At 52.8% G+C, this 22197-nt stretch overlaps 1 protein-coding gene across 3 annotated transcripts in view; it reads left to right on the top strand.

Moving 5' to 3' along the window:
- TMEM185A (transmembrane protein 185A) overlaps positions 1-7622 on the top strand; it is a 55645-nt gene extending 48023 nt beyond the window's left edge. For 2 of the 3 annotated variants that reach the window (XM_055438326.2, XM_055438324.2), the window contains 3 exons: positions 3808-3984; positions 4474-4597; positions 6021-7622. In XM_055438326.2, coding sequence (XP_055294301.1) covers positions 3808-3984; positions 4474-4597; positions 6021-6265 — 546 coding nt within the window. In that variant the 3' untranslated portion in view covers positions 6266-7622. The remainder of the gene's footprint in view (positions 1-3807; positions 3985-4473; positions 4598-6020) is intronic. The other variant, XM_055438325.2, reaches the window with a different exon arrangement.
- The last annotated feature ends 14575 nt before the right edge of the window (positions 7623-22197 follow it).

Genomic DNA, 22197 nt, shown 5'->3' with positions numbered 1-22197 from the left:
TTTTCTCTGGAGTCTAAAGAATATCATGGCCATTCAGTGTCAAAAATATCATTTCTCCTTTCTGTAGTTACAGTATATTATTAATGATATATGCATGAGGGAATTGCTGTCATATTGGATGTAAAGCCTTGGCTACAAAATTTTTGACAATTAGGATTGAATGTAGTCTATTGAAATCTTTTATGAGGCCCGATATGATTAGGATAAGGGAGAGAGAAAGTGAATCTCTCCCGGTCTAAAGGGTGTAAAGGTATATTAAAAAGGCGGTCTTGTAAATCAGTAATAATAATGTGTCAATTTTGAGGAGTAGTAATAGGTGATGGGATCTCTAGTTGTAATGTATCCATAGGTTTCATAGATGCATTAACTTTTCTAAGATCTGTTAAGAGATACCATTTGTTAGAATTCTTTTTTCTAATAAAAATAGAGTTCTAAGGAGAGTAAGATTCCTTAGTATGTTTCAGTTCTAATTGTGTGTCTATAAGTTCTTTAGTAGCCTGTAATTTATCTTTCGTAAGGGGCCATTGGTCTGTCCAAATAGACTCATCATTCTTCCAAGTTATTTTAATAATTGTTTTGTTTGTTACATGAGCAGTGGCCCTGAGGAAAAATGTGCAATGTATATCTGAGTTTGCCATTACATAAGTTAAGTCCCTTCCTATTAGATTAAGGGATGCATTTATCACATAAGGTCTTAATGTTGTAGGTTGGCCTTTTGGTCTTTCATATGGGTAGATCTAAACATTTCGATAAATTTCTGGTACTTTGGTTTGGGAAATTCCTGCAATCTGGCAAGAGACCTTTTGTATAGGCCAGGATTTGGGCCATAAGTGTTTGGAAATAATAGTAATATTAGATCCAGTGTCGAGGAGACTAGAAAATATTTTATTATTAATTTTGATATTTATATTTGGTTGGGCATATTCAGATACCAATGATGTCCATAAGGATTGTTTTTGATCTTTACTGCCAAATCCGCCTGTCCGTATATTATTACAGGAGTTAATAGAAATGTAAGGCAAAAGAAGTAATTGAGCAATTTTGTTCCCCTTTTTGAATTGCCATAGAATCTGAGATGAAATCATAATTTGAATCTCTCCTTTATAATTTGAATCAATTATTCCAGGGTGAACAGTAATTCCTTCAGAAGCCAAGATCGGCCAAATAAAAGACTGAAGGTTTGTGGGGGCAGGGGTCCAAAAAGTCCGATAAGTACTCTAGAAGGGACTGCTTAAGGGTAAAGGAAAAAATCATCTAGGGCTGGTATATTAATGGGAGCATTGCCGGATGTTGAGGGTTTGAGGGAAAAGATAGAATTTGCCCCTGGTTTTTGTTGTAGGGGACCTGGGGGGTCCCCTGTTTGGAGTTTCTTGGAATAGGTTTTCCATCAATATCAAATTTAGATTTACAGTCTTTGGCCCAATGCATTCCTCTACGGCAACGAGGGTGAATTCTTGGAGGTTTTTTATTAGCCTTCTTAGGGCAGTCCCCTTTTAAATGGTTTTTATCTCCACCTGTAAAGCATCCTTTATTTCCCTTTTTAAAGGCAGTAGCCATTGTTTCAGCTAGCATTTGCATCTTTTGAGTTTCTGATCCTAGATTGTGACAAGCCTTCAAATAATCAATAATAGTCCCAGTCTCACGAATTGCAGCGATAGCTTTTTGACATTCCTGATTTGCATTCTTATAAGCAAGTAATTTCTCTAGCTGTTTCTTGGTTTCTTCTCCAATTACCATATGGGAAATAGCAGTTTCTAATCTAACAACAACAAAAAAATAGCATAACTTTCATTCAGTTCAGTTCAGTCGCTCAGTCGTGTCCGACTCTCCAACAAAGGAGAGACTTCAGAGTTGTGCCTGTTGGCAGAGGAGGAGCATTTGGAGTAGTTGGGCCAGGGCTAGTGAGAAAATTTTGAAATATTTTATGTTGTTCTAATTAGGCCTTTTGTAAAGTTTTATCATCTAATTCATAACCATGCAATAAGTGTTCTATCTGTTGTTGAATATCGTGAGGGCTAGAAATCAATTGGAATGTTTTTTCCTTGCTTGACGGCTCATTCAACTTTTCTCTGATGTGGTGCCAAATTTCTAAATCAAAACTGCATTTACCAGGGAACCAAGGATTACGTTTAACCACTGTTTGAAAGCAAGCCTCTATTCATTGGCGCAAAACCAAAAGTCCCTGAGCTTTACACAAATGGTGAAGTAAAGTAGAGAATTAATGGGGCATTCCAGCCGTATAACCCGTGTCTTAGTACTTACCGACCTCAATAGGTCCCGACCTCAGTAGGTCCGGAGTCCCTCCAGCCAAAATGCCATGTATACCAGTGTTCCTGTTCTGGGCACCACTTGTTGGGGTCCTTTAATGGACCGGGACCTGGCAGTTTGAAGGTGACGATAAGAAAGTGAAAGAGAGAAAGAGGCTATTACTCCCTGGTTTACGCAGAAAACCAATAAAGAAGGCACCGGGTGCCCTCTCGAAGGGGTGAAGGCACAGGGTGCCTTCCTGAGAGGGTCTTAGAAGCCCGGGCAGGAGAGTGAGCAAGACGGGTCTCTGCACTCCAGAGTGCCAGCCAAGGGAAGAAAGAGAGACGGGAAGAAAAAGAGACAGAAAGACACGGGGACCCAAGTTCTGATTGAGTAAAGGTGATTTAATGATTTTTCTGTGAGTATATATAGGCTGTAGTACAAGAAATTTCTTTCGTCAATGATAAAGATCAGAAAACCAAACGTACAGTAACCGTTACCAAGGGAACAAGGGACGATGATGGTCACAAGGTCAGGAGACAATCCATATCTCAAGAAAAAGGGGGTTGAGACTAAGCAGTTTTGTCATAAAGAGAATGTTTACTAAAGGAGATTCAAGCCTGTCTCACACGATGACCTCAGTTCCTGGGAGCAGCCTGCTGTTCCGCTTAAAAATAAAGGACTTGTGAGAAACAGCACATAGGAATCTTCCTATTAAACATTTCCTGACACTGTATGAGTCCAACTCTGTCATATTCTTGAAGAGACAAAAGTGTTGTGTTAGACGACAGAGCAGTGGCTGCTGGTGTTGGGCTTGGAGCAAGGTGGTGACACAGCAAAGACAGAGCATGAAGGAGTGTGGCACAGTGAGGGAGCTATCCTCTGTCTCACACAAGGCCCCACAGATATACATATACATGTATGAACCATCATGGAACTGGCCACCAGTGGAAAACAGTCAATTTTACTGTTTCACAACAGAAAACAAAGGGACAACAGATGTACCCAAGGGGCCATCGAGAAGGGGGAAAAGGTCAAACAGAGGGAGCTTGGTGAGGCCCCCAGGACTCATCTTCTGGGCTTATATGGGGAATGAAACGGAGTCTTTCTGGTATGACAGCAACAGACACAGAACCCGTCTGGGCAAGGCAGTGGGGAAGCCTCCTGGCCTCAATGTGCAAGTTCACGGAGGGCCTGGGTCCCCTGGGCAGCCTGAGTTGCCAGGGAGCGCAATCCCCAGCCTCTGGCTACAGAACCCCTGGCAGGATGGGCAGTGCCTGGGAAGAGGAGACATGCTCGTGAGCTAGGGTGGCCTCACTACCCTTGACAGGTGGAGGGGAGGTGGGCAGAGTGCAGGCCAGCTGAGTGAGCTCAGGATTCAGGGAAATGGCTGCTCTCCACCCCGAGGATGGCCCTGGCTGTGGGGGATCCCACCAGGAGCAGCGGGTCCTCTTTATGTGCTAGCCACATCCAGGCCTGGCATCCACTTACATGAAGAGATCCAGGATGAAGTCAGCAGTGCCTCCCCTAAAGACCTTTCTTCTCTCCTCCTGCCCTCAGGTCGTGTGTGTCCCCCTGTGGATTCTCATGTCCTTTCTGTGTCTTGTGGTCCTCTACTACATCGTGTGGTCTGTCCTGTTCCTGCGTTCCATGGATGTGATCGCAGAGCAGAGGAGGACACACATCACCATGGCGCTAAGCTGGATGACCATCGTTGTGCCACTCCTTACTTTCGAGGTAAGCTCTCTGGCAGACTGTGCTTTCCCCGGATGACACCCCATGGTCCTTGGAAGGAGCACAGGACAGTAGAGCTTTCTTTGGAGGCCTGGGAGCTGGCAGTGGGAAGTGGACCTTTCCAGCTAACATGCATCTGAATGTATTGATTTGTCTTCTAGAAAGAGAAAGTTGGATGTGTTGTTTTGGTATTTGAGCCCTGTGGAGAATTAGAGAGTGGGTACTGTTGACTCCTCCAAAAAAACACCAGGAAGAATTTCCCATAACAAGCCAGATGTTGGAAATTTTCTAGGTGGATGGATTCTGCTTCGTCCTGAAGAGCCATGTGGAAGCTCTTCTCATCCTTTCCCCCAGAATGGAGGGTTTCCGTTATCTCCTGTGGGGTGACCTTTCCCCCTTAGGAAGCCTGACAAGGGAGGGCAGCCTGGCTTCAGACAGGGCCCGTTTTCAGATGCTCCATCGACAGAACGTTGACCATTTCTCTTTCCTTAGATCCTGCTGGTTCATAAGCTGGACGGCCACAACGCATTCTCCTGTATCCCCATATTTGTCCCCCTTTGGCTTTCCTTGATCACTCTGATGGCAACCACTTTCGGACAGAAAGGCGGAAACCACTGTATGTACTTAGCGTTTCGGAAGTCCTTGAATGGTGGGTGTGCACATCTCTGTCTGGTGTGTGGCTATATGGGTGTGTGTGGCCCTGCTGTATGAAAAAACGAACCTGAGGACCCCAATCAAGGAGAAAGCTGGGAAAGCTGGGACTGGAGAAGACCTGGAGTCTTCCAGGAAAGGGAGTACTGTTAATCCTGTGACTGGAGAACTGAGCATGGCAGGAGGCCTCTCTCAGTCCATTCACTGTGATATGAGAAACATTATCCCTTCTAGCCAGGGGCTCCTGAAGATTCAGTGAAAATCCACATCATCTCCCAAACCCTGGACATCCTCCAGGATCTGTTTCTTCACTCTTGGCAGCATCATTCTTGATATCACTGACTCTCACCAGTGGTGCCTGGCTTGCTCACTCTCCCTCTGCACTGTGATGATACCTGTTTAGAAGTGCTCTTTGATGAGAGCCTCTCCTCATTAGTCCTTGAGCTCCTTTGCATGTAACCCTGGAGCACACCCTTCTGGAAGCTAATGTGACAAGATGTTGTACCCGAGGAAAGCCAGCACTGACCTGATGGTTTAGTGGTACCCAGACAGGAAGAACGGGCCTTGGAGAAGGAGCTTTGAGGTGGCCCTGTGAGCTCAGGTGGCCTGGACCAACACATGCCTATTGTCTTCCCAGACTCCAGGGGTGACAGAAACCCTTTTCTTGGATGATATTCCTGTTGCACATGCCTTTCTCTGGGCCAGGAAGATTGAGTGGTTGACATTGTCTAGGTGCCATAGGCATTTGAGATTCACTAGGGCAGTAGTTCGGAGAAGGCAATGGCAAGCCACTCCAGTACTCTTGCCTAGAAAATCCCATGGACGGAGGAGCCTGGTAGGCTGCAGTCCACGGGGTCGCTACGAGTCAGACACGACTGAGCGACTTCACTTTCACACGTTGGAGAAGGAAATGGCAACCCACTCCAGTGTTCTTGCCTGGAGAATCCCAGGGACGGGGGAGCCTGGTGGGCTGCCGTCTATGGGGTCACACAGAGTCGGACACGACTGAAGTGACTTAGCGGCAGCAGCAGGGCAGTAGTTCTCAAACTGGAGGACCCATCAAAGTCCCAAGACCCCATCCCACCCCCCCACCCCTCCACACACAGAGTTTCTGGTTCAGGAGGTTTGGACCTGGGCCCAAGATCGCATCCCTGACAGGCACCAGGGAGACATCCTGGGGGCTGCCAGTCCAGGACCCCCAGTTACAGAGCCACAGAGCTGCAGGGCTTCTTTTGGTCCTTGTTGGTATTGAGGCCTTGCTCAGGCTTCATTCTAAGACATCAGGATAAAGCAGTTCATTATACAAGGAAAACTTCTCTTCAGGAAGAAAAGCAACCTGAGATTCAGGGGAGGCTAGTGTTTGAGAAAGTACATTTCTTCTGTTTCAGGGTGGTTTGGGATTCGCAAGGATTTCTGTCAGTTTCTGCTTGAAATCTGCCCGTTTTTGAGAGAATATGGAAACATCTCCTACGACCTCCACCATGAAGGTAGCGAGGAAACTGAAGAAACGCCAGTTCCAGAACCTCCTAAGATCGCTCCTATGTTTCGAAAGAAGACCCGGGTGGTTATCACTCAGAGCCCTGGGAAGTACGTCCTCCCACCTCCCAAATTAAATATCGAAATGCCAGATTAGACCATGCTCCCAGGGCAGATCAAGAGTGCACCTGGCCCTCCCTCTTTTCCACCTTCTTCTGCCTCTCTGTTCGCCCCCTCCCTCCCACCCTGAACTGGAGCTGGAGCTGGGTCTCCAGGGACTTCCATCTCATGCCTTGTTTGCACTCAATGCCTACTCAGTGACTCACCGCCACGGGACATGCAGCTGGCAGGTGCCTGGAACATGCAGCGTGGTGTGGGGTGCGCGTCAGCGGCTTTGGACCTGATGGAGGGAACATATGGAGACAGGAAGCGACTCCCCGTGGGCAGGTGCCTTCAGAGCTGGCTTGGGCCCGAGAAGGAATGGCCACACAGCTGGTTTTCTAAGTGTGAAAATTCCCGTCATAAGTGTTATTGAAAAATGTATTATTGAACCAAGCCAGCCTGGCCACTTAGATCAGAAACTCCTGTTCTGGTGTGGTCAGGGGCCCTGACTAGGCCTCAGGCCTCACATGTACCCACACTGCTGTGATTGGCCGTGCTCCTGCCACGCACATCATTTCTCTCTGGGTTTTTACTGACCCCGTTGGTGAGCCCTTTCTAATGGAGTGACTCCGTGCCTGTATAGTATTTATACAAATATTTTAGCATTGTAATATACCGTGTTAAATCCTAGTTCTGTACAGTATATTCTGTTAAAGTATTTTTTTACAAGCTTGTACTGGAGACATACATGTTCTGTTGCAGAAGTAGAAGCCAGTAGCACCGCACCCCTGTCCTGACCACCAGAGTGCTACCCCCTTCATGGGACATTGCCATCTCCTCTTCAGTTTCTCCATATACATAGTAGCTGCTGCTGCCAGAACCGCCACACAGTAAGCAAGAAACGGTTTGTACTTTTTCTACCACACTGGGAACACTGACTTGCAGAAAACCGTAAAACACGCCTGGAAACTGGAATGCTGGACAAGGGTGCCAAGACTAGGAATGTCCAGCAGCGTGTACAGGTTGAGATGTGGGACTTGTTGTCCATCGCACGCTGGGCCTATGCTTTTAACTAGGAGCTTGGGGTATAGCCAAGAGTCAGAATGAAAAAAGCAGATGCGGTGCAAACAAGATGGCCATGAGTAGAAGAGGGTAAAAGGAGCCCCAGCTTTGTCACCCAGGAGCAGGGGAGAGGGGGAGAGAGGGCAGCTGCTGCCTTGTGTAAACCAGGTTCTGCTGATGTACACTGCACCCACCACTCCATCCTGGCACCAGCCTGGAGCAAGCCTGTGCTGTCTGCAGGGGGACACTTGGAATGGTGTTGCCTTTCCTGCTTGGTATGTAACAAATATAGCCAAGTCTACTCTTTTCCTCCCCTTTAGCTGTTCAATAAACTAGTTCTTCATTTTCCATGTGCACTGTGCAGGTCTTGCTTTAGATGAGGACCAGGATGCTGGGAGTTCTCTTGGCCAGCACAAAAGGGAATCTCGAGCTGCCACGGCCAGCTGAGGGGAGCAGGGGTGGGTGAGCATCTCTCAGGAGTATGCAGCGGCAGCCAGCACATACAGAGAGGAAAGCACAGGCCTGGGGATTCAGCCATTGGCAGGAAGTGCCCTGCCACAATCCTGACAGCTGAGGACACAGCCAAGAGTGTTTGCAGAGTCCCAGACAGTCTAAAATGGAACTCGGCTTTTCAGGGGTCCGAGGCATCCCCAGGTCACGTGGGAGGGCACTTAGTAGGGCTTCTGTCTATGGGAAACACTGGGTAATTCTATCTAGCTCACCTGAGCTGTGTCTAGAGACATTTAATTCAGGTGGTATTTCAGCACCCAGTTTGCAAGAATTGACAAGAAAGCCCACCCCTCACTGGTGACGGGAGGCTTCCAGCATGGAGCCAAGGTCCACCAGGAGATCAGTGTTTATGCGCCTTAGATGCAGACTTGCTGTGAGACACAGCATGATTCGCCGTAACCACGTGGCAGACGTAAGTGTCAGCACCCTCGCCACCTCCTGTACCTCCCCTGAGTCCTCAGGACCCTGTGAAGCAGGTGCCCCTAGGATTACCCTTGTGGGGAAGCAGAGGCTCAGAGTGGGTGAGCCAGGCAGCTGGGGATCAGCAGGGAAGCCGTGCCCACCTTGGCATCTCCTCACCCAAGCCCTCTCTCTCACCCACTGGGCTGGGCTCCTGGGCCGAATGGCTGACACCTCAAGATCAGAGGCATTTCTGATTCTGAAAATCTCGGGAAGATCTTCAACCCCAGGAGCAGAGTTGAGGTGGGGGGTTTTAGTGGGGTGGGCTGCCCGTGTAGGCTACCCTGCATGGCCACCTCTTTGATGCTAGAGCACCAGCCCCCAGAGCAGGATGGCAGCTCTCACAGCCTGGACACAGCTGGACGGAGTTCCTGTGGACAGCAGTCACAGGAAAGAGAGTCACACTGTGTGTGAAGGCCCAGGGCAACCGCCCCCTCCCACGTGGCTGGGACCATGGTATGCAGAGCAAGGCCGGCCTAGGGTAGACATGGGCAGGCTGCAGAGCCCAGAGGATGGCACCCTGTCCTTCTGTGTCCCCGGAACCTCGTCCGTAGCCTCTACAGCCCCCACCCTGGGGCTTCCACAGACTGACGGCAGGGCCCGGAGAGGGTCTGTGTGGGGGACCAGATGCCCAGCCAATGACAGTGCACAGAGGGCTGGCTGGCTATAACCCTTGACCGTGGACCCCTACCCAGGACCTGGCTGTGCTTGAGCACAAGGATGCCATGCCAAACCCTCAAGGCACCTATGAACACAGAGGAGGGGCTGACTTTGAGGGTAACATGTCTGTCAGTGCACATCTGTCCAGCCCCGGGGCTCTAGGACCAGAAGGCCATGCCAGGTTCACACAAGTGCTCGGCCTGAGACTTCATGCCCATGTACGAGTGTCATGGGGCCCACTGCCATGATGAGTGTGGACCAGGAGGCTAACACACTGACCAGCCTGGTTGCAGCCAGCCCTTTATTAAGTCTCTTAATGACTGCCTTGTGATGTCAGCCCCAAGCAAGCAGAGGGCTCTGATGAGGGGCCTAGCACCCTTGTGAGCCTGGACTGCTCCTAGCCACTGCACTGTCCCATTTCCAAGAAGGAGGGACACACCACCCTCCGTGTGGCTGCAGACAAGGAGGGCCCTGCAATGGACTGGGTGCCCAGCTTCAGGGGGGGCTCCCTTTCTTCCAAACAGGGCCTCCGGCCCTCAGCTTAGGGAGCTGTGACCCTCCCTGCAGACCTTTTGGTCGCCCTGGCCCTGCCTGTGCCCATGGGCCACAGCAGCTTCAGGCTGCTGCTGGAAGAGAACACTTTCCAGGCTCTAAGTGAAGAGCCTTTGTTGAAGAGGCCACACACCGAATGTGGTGCCCTGCCTGGGGGAGAGGGCGGCCTCCTCTCCCTTCCCTTTCCCATCAATAGTCACCACTTTGTGTCCTTCTGGTGGGTGGAAGACGGCACTTGCGTAGGCATCAATGAGGAGTCCTTCGAGAACATTTTGGAGAGGGTGGGCTCAGACAAGTTATTTGAGACAGACTGCATGAAGAGCTTCGTCTGCCAGCTTGGCCTGTACGGATTCAGCAAAGCGCGCCAGGATGTGCATACTTCCCACTGAGCACCCTGAACACGCTGCTCAGGGAGGAGCCACCTGTCTGTGTCCTGAGCAAGGTAAAGGTGAGGGAGTGCCTGCTGGGCCCTGGGGGCGGGGTGGGTGCCAACCTCAGGGCCTCCGGGGATGGTGGCCAGCCTGCCGGGAAAGCTGTGTGTAAAGACAGGACTGGGGACTGGCGTGACTGCCGGAGCTGCCAGTGCTGTGTGCTGTGTTGGGAGTTGTGAGGGGGAGAGCCTGAGCGTTCTCGGCACAAAGAAGTCACTGCCCCTCCTCTCTTTCTCCGGTGGGGATGTCTGTGCGAGATGACGGAGGTGAGCTGAACGCACAGTAGGGATCAGGTCAGGATACCCGGGGGCCAGCTGTCACTCTGTATCGCCGGCCTGTGGGCCCTTAGATCACAGTCACACCGGGGAAAGAGATGACACTGCTCAAATGCTGGGCCTCCCTGTCCTCCAGCCAGGGCACAAATGGGCCCGGGGTGGAGGCAGGTGGGGGAAGGGGTTTGTGTGCCCCCATGACTCCCTCGTGACACAGACCTGAAAGGATCCACCTGCAAGGCGGGAGACCTGGGGTTGATCCCTGGGTTGAGAAAATCCCCTGGAGGTGGGCATCGCAACCCACTCCAGTATTCTTGCCGGGAGAATCCCCATGGGCAGAGGAGCCTGGCAGGCTATTGTCCATGGGGTTACAAAGAGTCGCACATGACTGAGCGACTAAGCACATGACTCCCAAAGCTGTGGAGCAGAAGTTTAGTGTAGGGAAGCACAGGTCCTTTCCTGAGAAGTGTCCTGGTCAGCCAAGGAAGTGCAGGCCAGGGGTCGACCCCTGCATAGAAAGCAGAGAAGCTTCTGCACATGCCAAGTCCCCTCTCTGGGCCTTGTACAGATACTCTTGGGCCACTCTGAGTCATTTTCCAAGGGCGAGAGGCCATGGTGAGTTAGTGAGTGTCGAGGATGGGCAACCTGGGGCACTGCCTCCTGTGGGACAGGGACCTGCAAAGAAGCCTAGCGATGGCTGGGTGAGGGCACCCAGGGGCCCAGCCAGGAGGGTGCTGGTTTCATAAGCCTTTTGAGACTCGGACTTTGCTATTCTCTCTCTCTCTTGGTGAGCCCCAGTTACAGTTCTGCTGCAGTCCCCTGTTTAAGAGAGACGGCCCACACCTCCTGGGGAAGATGAAGAGGAGAGGGGCCGTTAAGTCTGCGTCTCGGCAGGTGGAGGGCAGGCCGGCAGCCCTGGGCATCCCTCCTGTGCCCAGCACCACACAGCCACAGGACGGCCTGTCAACCTGCCTTGAGGGTGCCCAGGGGACAGCGAGCCCCCTGGAACTCGCCCCACCACCACCCTGGCCAGGACCTATGCCACCTCTGTTGCTGGTCTGGGGACAGATGTCCCACCGCCTTGATGTGTCCTGATGCCTGGCAGCCTGAGGGCATTCAGGCTCTAGTTTCTCTAAACCCTGTCTTGACAGAGGTGGCCCTGCCCATTGAGGGCCCGTGGCTCTGCTTCACCTGGCCTCCTGCCCAGATGGCTCCTCCTGTGGTGGTGGGCCCCACCACTGTGCCCACTCAGATCTTCTGCCTGCCCCCTGGGCAGCTCCCAGTGGCCACACTGGTGCCTCTGTGCACCACGTGGATGCCAGTCGTGGCTGCCGGGCCAGACCCCAACCTGACCTTGACCTCTCAGGCCCAGAACCCGTTCTACTACTGCTTAGGCAGCCCCTCTTTCTCATAATCTCCAGCCATTTTTTCCTATAATCTCCACCCCTGCCAGGTGCGCCCCCAGAGTACCACAAACATACACCCAATTCAGAGGTGCCACTGTGGTGAGAACACTGCACGGCAGTAAAGGGCCTGAAAACACGAGGGATCTCCCACCCAGCACACGTCTTCAGCGCCTCCATCCTGGGCCTGGCTGAGCATTTTAGTCCCCTCAGGCAGCTGCTTGCTTGCGAAGGCAAGACAGATGGCTGCCAACCCCCAGCACAATGTGGGCACCTCATACACACCTGGAGAAGCCCCTCAGACACTCTGCACCCACTCATTGAAAAGACCCGCCAAGGGCTTGACAAGAGCCAGGAGGAGTGGCTTCACGGGCACAGGGACACTGTCCAGCAGGCTCCTCACTTGACAGATGAGGAGAAATTGTGCCTCCCCTTGTCGGGGGCCCCAAAAGAGCCCTTGCTCTCCTGAGATGCACAGGGCTGGAGCCTGTGGTCCCTGCCCGAGGCCTGTGGGTGTTCAGTTTGGGGGCTCGCTGGTGTCTGGACAGCAGGCCTGAGGATTGGCTTCATTGCAAGTTCTGCATCAGATGACATTTTCTTGTTTCTCTTTTCCTTTTTCAGCTGAATACTCTAAGGTGTCACACCTCAGCACCCTCTGATCACTGGGGTCAGTCCCAGTACTGAGCTGCTGTGATGCCTGACCAGGCTGCTCACTTCCAAGACAAAACACAGCCCATTACAAAGGTTCACTGCCTGGGGAACACCTTAACTTTTCAGAAGGTTTCATTCTTTTTTTTTTTTTTTTTTTTGAGCCCCATGGACCGTGGTCTGCCAGGCTCCTGTGTCCATGGGATTCTCCAGGCAGAACACTGGAGTGGGTTGCTGTGCCGTCCTTCAGGGGATCTCCCCAACCCAGGGACTGAACCTGTGTCTCAGGTCTCCTGCATTGGCAGGCGGGTTCTTTACTGCTAGCACCACCTGGGAAGCCCAATAAGCACCCTAGTTCACCACTTTTCTCAAATTTAAAATGTTGCATTGATTACAGCTATCACTCATTATGTTAATAGTTATTACAATCCTAAATATTTCATGTTCTTAAATATTTCATCAATGGGAGCAGTTGACCCTGGCAAATCATTTTTCTTTCTTTTTATTTATTTATTTTAATTGGAGGCTCATTACAGTATTGTATTGGTTTTGCCATACACTGACATGAATCCACCCTGGGTGTACATGTGTTTCCCATCTTCAAACCCCCTCCCACCTCCCTCCACATATCATCCCTCTGGGTCATCCCAGTGCACCAGTCCCTAGCATCCTGTCTCATGCATCGAACCTGGACTGGCAATTCGTTTCACATTATACATGTTTCAATGCCATTCTCCCATCTTGACTTCTGTATGCCTACTGACCTGGAATCACACTCAGATGCTGCTATTTAAAAAACCATGTTCCCAGAAACCTCAGCATGTGTGGCACCTGCTTACCTGTAAATCGATAGAGAAAACAGAGATGGGCAGATTGCAATCTCAAGTCATCTGCTTGTCACAAAAGGCACCTTTTATTTACAAAGTCAAGGCTGCCTGACATCAAAGAGTCCCATGTGGTACTTCACTCCCACCACTCAGTCCTTGGTAGATTTTGACTGATGTCTGCAGAGTGAAGTGGCTAAGCATGCGTCCTCCTGGGCCAGGCAGAGGTGGCAGTCTAAAGTCACACAGGAGTGTAGGGAGGGAGCATGGACTTGATGGGCTGGCCCTGGACAGTCAAACTGTCTCAAGCCCCAGGCGTGCCCAGGTCACCAGAGGAGAGGCCAGGTGGCTCCAGCGGCACAGGGTTAGTTCTGTCCCCAGGGCTGCACAGGCAACAGTGTCTAGGAGACTGGAAATGCAATTCAACCAGTCAGGGTGTCTCAGAGAGGGGCTCTGCCTCACCAGTGCTCCAACTAGGTAAGGGTGGCCCTGGAGGCCCAATCGGGCAGACCCCTGGGCTCCCTTGGTCTGTCCCTTCACAAAGGGAGGTGCCATGGCCAAACAGGGATGAGGTGGGGAGGCTGGAAAAGGCTGATTTCTGGATGACAGAAACAATGCTTAGCCTACGGTGAGCAAAGCTAGCAGTGCTCTAGAGTGCTAGCTCTCTGCAGGAGGAACCGCCTGGGACTCCTTGGCAACTGTCATGAGGAAAGGCCCTGGGATGAATCGAGCTACAAACCGGCAGGGGAGGCTGACGAGACACCACAGCCTGGGTCTTGTCCACGCCTGACCCCACAAGCAAGGCCTACAACCAGGCAGCAAGGTGTTCAGCCATCCACTGAGCCTCTGGAAAGGGAGGGAAGGTCCCCATCTCCAAGGTCTGAGGTCTCGGCCAGGGGGCCCCCCGAGGCCCTGTGCAAACCCCTCAGATGACGAGGTCTGCATGTCTCCACCCTCAGGAAATCTGGGAACACTGAAGCCTCACTCAGGCAGCACCTCCGCCCTCCAAGCGGGTCTGGGGCAGCTAGGCCATCATGGGGGCTGGGCTGAACTGCAGTGAGGCTGAGTCCTTGGCCTTCAGGGGCCCCAGCAGCAGGGCAGGCCAGACACCCACCCTCCTCCTGAACGTCTCTCCTTTCTGGGGAAAAAGACCAGTGGGGACTTAGAACCCATGACTCACAAGTTCTTGGCCCCCAGGAGCCCCTCTGGCCACTCTGCACAAGAAGGGCCCATGGTGGGGGGGCATGAGTGCAGACCAGTGGGGAGAGAGCCACCAGGAGATGACCCTGGGGATACTGCAGAGAGAAGGAATGTGAAGTCACTATGAACGGCCAAAGGCCATCTCCAGGCTGCTGAGTTCTTGCTAACTCACCTGCCACTCCTCACCCTCTTCAGCTAAAACAACATCATTTAAACAAAAGTTTCCAAAGTTTGGTGATGCTGAGGGGCCCCCATGGGAAGGTGAGCGGTTCCCTGTGCTCCCCCAAGGTCATGGGTGCAGCAGGCCCCCATCTAGCATCTGAGCTAGGACTGCAGCCTTCTCTCAAGGGTTAAGGAGGCCCACTCCTGAGTGAGGATGTGGGTGTGCAGTCACCCTGGAACAGAGGGTCCCATAGAACACAACTCCACACCTACTGGGCCTCCTGGGGGCCCTGGTCTGGGCTGTCAGGCTGAGACACCACCCCCCTCACTTCCCCAGTGAACTTGGGGATTCAGGGGCTTGGTCTTTGGGGTGCAGTCTAAGGTGGGCAGAGGGAGGTGCCCACATCCTGCGAATACTTGAGGTGAGGACCAGAGGAGACTGAGGGTCCCCAGAGGATGCATGTGCAGCCCTCCTAACAGCCCTGGGGGACCACGGGGCACGGCATCCAGATGTAACATCACTGATCCAAATGGGAGGGGAGAAGTGAGGGCCTGGGTCAGGTGCCCGGTTCAGGTCAGCAGAGTGAAGGAATCCAGCTGTGCTAGGAGTCAAGGGAGAAACTTGAGGGGGGCTGTGGGACCCAGGACATCCAGGTCGTCAATGCTCTCAGCCCAGGGATGCCCTGGCAGGGTTGTAGGAATGAGCTCCTACTCCTGCTTGCCTCTCAGCAGTCCTGGCTGGGGAGGGCCTGGTTCTAAGGGGAGCAAAGTCAGTGACAGACAGTGGTGCTCAGATCTGCTGCGAGTCAAAGTGAAGAGCAGGAGGAGGGTTGAGGAACTCAGGGGTCATCGTCTCAGCTCTGGGAAGCCCTGGGCTTGAAGCCCTGATGTCATGTCCACAGACTTCCCTTTGGGGTCCCAGTGAAGTGATGGCCTTGGTGTGAGGGCCCTGTCTCCAGTCTACACAAGGGGCATCCCGGACCTGCCAGGCCTCAAGATGACGACCTTGAGGGAGGACACAGGGAACCCCACAGGTCCTGGAACCTGCTTTCTGACCGAGGCAACTCTGTTGGGGGCATGAGCACAGGGTCTCAGGGACACTGGAGACTTGATATAAGGGGCGGGGCCTCAGAGATTGGGGGAGAGATTCTTAGGTTTTGAAGGAGTTTAGGTGAGGACCCTGAGGGAGGACTGAGGGGACCCTGAGCCCCAGTCAGAGGAGAATTAAGAGAAGTCGGTCCCTGCTGTTGGTCCTTGGCATCCCTGGGGTAGGATGAGTGCAGCAGACATGGTCAGACTTCCTGATATCTGGGTCCCAGACTGAGACCTCGCATATGGGGTGGGGACTCAGCAGGGCAGATTCCCAGGTCCTGCGAGGTGTCAAGTTGAGGACCCCGAGGAGGGAATAGGGGGCCGTGGACCCCAGTCAGAGGAGACCTCAGAGAAGCCTGTCTCTGTTGTCAGTCCAGGGCGACCGTGGAGTAGAATGAGTGAAACAGGCATGGTCTGACTTCCTGACATCTGCATCTTTGAGATATTGTGGCCCTGGTGTAAGGGGCAAGGCCTCAGCTAGGGAGAAGCGAGAATCCATGTCCTGCCTTGGGGCAAGGCGAGGTCCCTGAGGAGGACTGAGTGGGCCCCGAGGGAGGATTGACGAAACCCCACAGATCCCTGCCCCTGTCTTTGGCCCCGGGAGCCCTTGGGGTGAGAAGAGCACACTAGGCCTGTCTGCCTTCCTCACATGCGGGTCTCAGAGAGACTGGGGACCTCGTGAAAGTGGCGGGGTCTCAAAATGGTGGACGGGAGAATTCCCGGTCCTGTCTGGGGTCCAGGCCCCATGCGAAGAAGAACTGAAGTGGTTAGACCCCAACAGGGAGGGATATTGGCCCTTGTGGGGGCTCATGGAGTGACCAGAGCAGGGTGAACAGGGTGAGCAGTTTCTTGACCTTTGGCTTAGGGACCTCGGGACCTGAGGTGATCAGGCGGAGGGCTGAGGATTCAGGTCCACAGACGGTGGACTCCCCGGACTCCAAGGGAGGAGTGAGCAGATGCCCGCCCCTGTGGTCAGTGCTGGGAGGCCAGGCAGGACATGAGGAGGAGCTGAGGACTGAGCATCTCCCTAGCCTAGGACCCATTGGAGGCCCTGGGCAGGCGTGGCTGCATGTGGGGCCCCTCAACACTTCCTGTTCAGACTTTGCTCTTGTTCTGAGTTTCCATGCACGCCCCCAGAGGGGAAGGACCAGGTCGTGCCAGGCCTGAGGGGACCACCCACCACACAACTGGGGGACCTCAAAGAGTCTACTCCTTGACTGTCACGGAAGGCTCAGGGATGTGCTACAGGATACCCCTGAGGTGTGCCCTCCATGTCTGTCACAGGGGATCCAGGAACCAGGAGGCGAAGGCAGAGGTCTGAGGACCGTGTCCAGAGGTCAGAGAACAGAGGAGGTCCAGGCAGTGCCAGGAGTTGAGGTGAGGAGGGTGCCCTGAGTGTGCACCAGAGGCTGCCCATCCCAGAACAGAGGGGACCCACGAGGGCCTAATCCCCACATCTTGTCAGCCCTGGAAATCTCGGGCTGTGCTGACTGCACCCTGGGGGAGCCACCTCACTTCCTCCTTCAGGTAGCCAGGAGATTGAGAGCACCCATTAAAAGGAGAACTGTACATGGCCTGTGTCAGACTGCCCAGGATGTGGTTCTCAGCAGAGGCTGCTCTCATCCTCTCCCTTCTCCAGGTCCGTGGTCCCCATCTGTCCCCCTGCCTTATTCCTGTCTGTGCTTTGATCCCAGGCATTGCACTCGGGATCGAGATGAGTGGGCTGAGCAAGCCCGAGGAAGACCTTCAGGAACTAGGTGAGGCTCAGGACCCGGAGGAGGAGCAACTCTTGGGGGCTGAGGCAGGGGAGGCTGCATCTGCCTAGGCCTCCTCCCCGCCAAGTCTCTCTTGCAGAGGCCTTGTTCCAGGAAGCTCTGAATGAGATGCCGGTTAACCTGATGAAGTTTCTTGCTCGTCAAGTATCAGGCCAAGGAGCAGGTCTGTGGCATTGAGGTGAAAGAGCTGGACCCCATGGAGCACATCTACATCATGGTCTCCACCTTGGGATTCACCTGCAATGCAATGCAGAGCAGTGGGCAGAGCTTGCCCAAGGCCAGTCTCCTGGTGCTCACCCTTAGCTTTATCATGTGGAATGGAGACCGCGCCCCTGTGGAGGAGGTCTGGGGAACACTCAGCAGATTGGGTGTGTGTCAGGAGTGAGCACTGCGTCTTTGGGGAGCACAGGGCACTGCTGACCCACGTATGGGTGCAGGAGGGGTACCTGGAGTACCGGCAGACGCCTGACAATGACCCTCATCAATACGAGTTCCTGTGCGGTCCCTGGGCCTATGCAGAGACCAACAAGTAGGAAGTCATGGAGTATCTGCTCAGAGTCAGCCAAAGGTTTTCCAGGGCCTACCCATCCCCATCTGCAGAGGCTGTGAGGGAGAAGAGGAGCCCTGACAGAGAGAAGCCACCAAACTGATCCTTCCCTCTGTGACTGAAGAGGAAGCAGTCAGCCTTCTCGGTAGTGATGGCCTGGGCCACTGGGGAAGCCGGGGTATAACATCTTTGTGTTCCTTTTCTCTGTGATGATGTGGAAATTCATCTCTGTTTTTTATGAATTTTTCAAATTTGTTTTTTTCAGCTTAAGCCTTAATAAACTTCAGTATCTAACTTTGTGAATGACATTGATCACACATGTGTTTGTACTTAACCAATTTAAGGACCAGAGTTTTGCTGTTTTGTAAAAGAGTCTCGCATTTTATTTTGTGGCCCTGAGCAAGATCACATGGAATTGGAATTACAACTATTTTGGATATATGAACTTACTAGCAGTATATAGTTGGTGGAAGAATTGGAAAATAAAAAATGATTGTAGTGAATTCTTGATTCTTACAGTTTATGTCTGTCCTTCTCTACAGCTAATCGATATCTGTTTACTCAGATTTTGCCAGGTTATTATTTAAGAAAGTAGGAGAAAATAGGTGAGATTAATAAACCCCCTTCTCACTGGTTCATTTATTCCACAGAACTTCATGGAGCTTCTGCTTTGTAGAAGGTCATGTCTTAGCAGTGGGGACAGTAGGAGAAGCAGGACACCCCGACACCCAGAGCAATGATCTAGGAGCCACAGTCACACGAGGAAAGTGGAGAGATTTCCCCTAGTTCCCCAGAACAAGGCAATATGGTGGCAGGGCAGTGGGGCTCCAGGAGGAGCACTCAAGTGTTGTTGCCTGAGCCAGGGTGGTTTGGGGCTTTGGGAAGCTGGTTCCTTCTGTGGGAGATGATGGTAATGAACCTGAGTGGTGGCAGCAGCCAGACTGTAGATGGGGTCTTATGAGTGAGAGGAAGATCTGGAATCAGACATGCACATTAGAAGTTCATCTTCTCTCTAATAAATCTCCTGGGTCTGAAAAAGAAAATGCACTTTGGTCAGAGCAGATAGACATGTGGTTTTTCTGCCTGAGTCTAAATACACTCGAAAGTTTCCAAATGGGAAATGAGCGAATTTTGTTTGGCACACAGTCTATTCAGTCTCGGGGTATATAGTTGAAGACATTTCGATTACCACAGTCTTCTGCTAAGATATTAATGGGGTTCTTCTTTGAAACTGGCAGTTGGACATTTCAACTGATGGGTCAACTTTCCTAGGTGGCTAGACCCCAAAGCCATAAAAACTGCACTGAACTTGAATTCACACACCTCAGAATCCTCCTTGGAGGTGAATGCAGATTCATATCCTAGCCGGATTTTATAAGAAAACTCCCACTGTCCTTGTCCTCTCACCGTCCCTTGTCTGATACCTGCCCCTCATGAAGGTCATGACTGTCGGGGAGCCTGTGGGCACCTGTGCAGATGCTCAGGCAAGTTCAATCATGTGGAGGCAGCCGGGACTCCCAGCAGGAGACTGTGTCTGGCATCAGGAGGCAGGGGCACATCCTCAGCTCGCTGAGACTGTGGGCAGCATCACTGCAGAGGGAAGGGCAGAAAGAGCACTGGAGGGAGCCGGGGGGGCCCTCCCTGACATTCCCAAGAGCCTTGGAAGCTAAATCAGATGTTGCATTTGCAAGTGCCGATGATACAGAGTGGTGACTAGAAATGGAGATTCAAGGCACGTTTGGCCTTCTCAGAAACTCCTTAACACACGACGGGAATTGTGTTCATCACAAGCTATACCCTGGCTGCTGTCTGCTGAGCCCCGAGTACACTGCAGGCAGGGGAGAGACTCCAGGTCCTTGTTCTCATCTCTTCTCCCTCTGCTTCCTGGAAGCTGCCTACAGGGAACATGGGATCCTTATGTAAACCTACAACAATTTGGAAATAAATACATGATTAACTCACCGATTTTAATACAAAGACAGGAAAAAAACCGGTTAATCTAAATAACAATAGCATGTTGTTTGGGGAAAAAGCATCCCGTTTGTGTTGATGCCTGGGGTGGCATGGAAAGGTATTTTGGATGCAGGTGGTGCCACATCGGTGGGGCTGAGCTCCCAAGAAGCAGGAAAGGCTCCTGCCCGACTGATGGAAGCTCTGTCCAGGCGCCATCCATTCAGGGCCAATGGTGAGGACCTGGGCTCCTCCCAGTGGCGCGGTCAGAAGGTGGGTGTTTTTAGGAGAACTACTGTCTTCCTAGAGCCCTCCAGGACAATTGTGATGTAGACAGGGTGGAAGAGGAAGGAACATTTGGATTCTGGGCACTGAAAATGGTATCCTGGGGGTGGTACAGCCAGAGGGACTGAGGAGGGTGGAGAGCGCTGGGAGCAAGGGCCAGGGATGCAGCCTAGGAGTCTGGAGCTGAGCTTCAAGCCAGAACCACATGAGGACCACACAGACCTCGCCCTCTGCCCTCCTTCTGGAGTCCATCCTTCTCTCCCTTTCCCTTCATCACATAGCAGGAGCGCAAAGTGCCAGGTGGGAACCATGGCTCATAGGTCAGTAGGGCTGTTATGATATCTCCTGGGGGAACCATCTTCCTTTGGGAAGAGCATGTCCTGTCACCACCATTAATAGAGTAACCAGTAGCCACATGAGGCTGGGTAGTGTGAACTCAAATGTGCGTAGTGTGTCCCAGGGCCTGGCCTTCTACCTTAACATAATGTGAAGTCTAATGTAAATAGCTAGAAGTGGGTAATGGCTAGATAGCCCCGCTGAGGAACTGCAGAACCTACTCGGGGGACCAGAGGCACAACTTCCCTTGTGGGTCACTGGGAGTGGTGGTAGGTGGGGTCACTGTTCCCTCTGGTTCCAGGGCCATGTATCTTACTTAGTGGGGGAACTAATGATGCCAAATGTGGAGTTTGTCCAGTCCCTGGAGGGTGAAATCCCAGCACCATGGGCTCTCATATCCCAGTGTGCACCTCACATGTGCTTCGTAGAGGCCATTCCTCTGCTCCAGGAAACCAGCAGCTCTGGAAGCTGTGGTCTCAGGGCAATGAGGGCTTTGGTGTGAAGGCCCAGCCTTGGGTTGACTCAGGGCCATCCTGTACCTTCCGGAGCTCAAGATGAGGACCCTGAGGAGGACACAAGTACCCCTTAGGTCCCACCCCTGCTGTCAGCCCTAGGCATCCCTGGTGGCGGCATGAGCACTTGGCAGCGTGTCCTACCTTTGGCATCCTTGTCTCTGACAGGTTGGGGACCCGATATAAGGGGCGGGCCTTAGAAGGAGAAGGGGAGGATCGTAGGTTCTGAAGAAATCTGGGTGCGGACCCTGAGGAAAGACTGAGGGGAACCTGGACCCCATCACAGAGTGGGCTCAGGGAGCACATAGGGTGGGATGAGCACACGCCGCATCCCCTGACATCCGGGTCTCAGCGAGACTGGGGACCAGGTGAGAGTGGTGAGGCATCAAAATGGAGGACGGGCCAATTCCAGGTCCTGCCTGGAATCCAGGCTCCAGTCGGGGAAGGACTGAGGTAGTTAGACCCCAACACAGGGAGGGATCCTTGCCTTTGATGGGGGTCTTAGAGGTCCCAGAGTGGGTTGAGCAGGATGAGCAGTTTCTTGACTTCTGGCTTAGGGCCCTCGGGAGATGAGGTGTTCAGGCAGAGGGCAGAGGCTTCAGGTCCACAGAGGGTGGATTCCCCAGGCAGAGCCAAACCTTCCCTTGTGGTCAGTGCTAGGAGTCCAGGCTGGATGTGAGGTGAGGACCGAGCATCTCCCCAGCCTACGTAGGACTCACGGGAGGCCCTGGGCAGGTGTGTCCACATGTGGGGCCCCTTAGTGCTTTCCCTTCACACTTGGGTCTTGTTCTGAGTTACTCTGCAGGCCCCCAAAGGGCAGGGTCCAGGCCATGGCAGGGGAAAGGTAGGCACTACAAGGGAGCTACAAGGGGACCACTATTCCCACAACTGGGGTGGGACCTCAGAGTCCAGGGCTGTGTCACAATCTACCCCTGAGGGGCCCCCCACCATTTTTCTCACAGGGGCTCTGGGAACCAGGAGGCAAATGTCTGAGGCCCAAGTCCAGAGGTCAGAGAGCAGAGGAAGTCCAAGCAGTGCCAGGAATTAAGGTGAGGTGAGTGCCCTGAATGAGCACAAGGGACTCTGCACCCTGGGGATCCACTGCCCTTCCTCCTTCGGGTAGCCAGGGGCAGGCCACCCAGGAGAAGCGCACCTGTGAGGCCTGAGAGCACCCCTCAAGAGGAGACCTGTAAGTGGCCTGTGTTGACCAGCCAGGGTACATTTCTCAGCCGAGGCCCATGGTCCCCAGTGTCCCCTGCCTCACTCCTGTTTGTGGTTTGATCCCAAGCATCGTGCTCGTGGTCGAG

Source organism: Moschus berezovskii, chromosome X (genome assembly GCF_049115385.1).
Source record: "Moschus berezovskii isolate FMDL1 chromosome X, NW_MosBer_1.0, whole genome shotgun sequence".
In the NCBI taxonomy this organism is placed as follows: domain Eukaryota; kingdom Metazoa; phylum Chordata; class Mammalia; order Artiodactyla; family Moschidae; genus Moschus; species Moschus berezovskii.
Note: the sequence above shows the minus strand (reverse complement) of the source record. Positions and strands in the feature narration are given on the sequence as shown.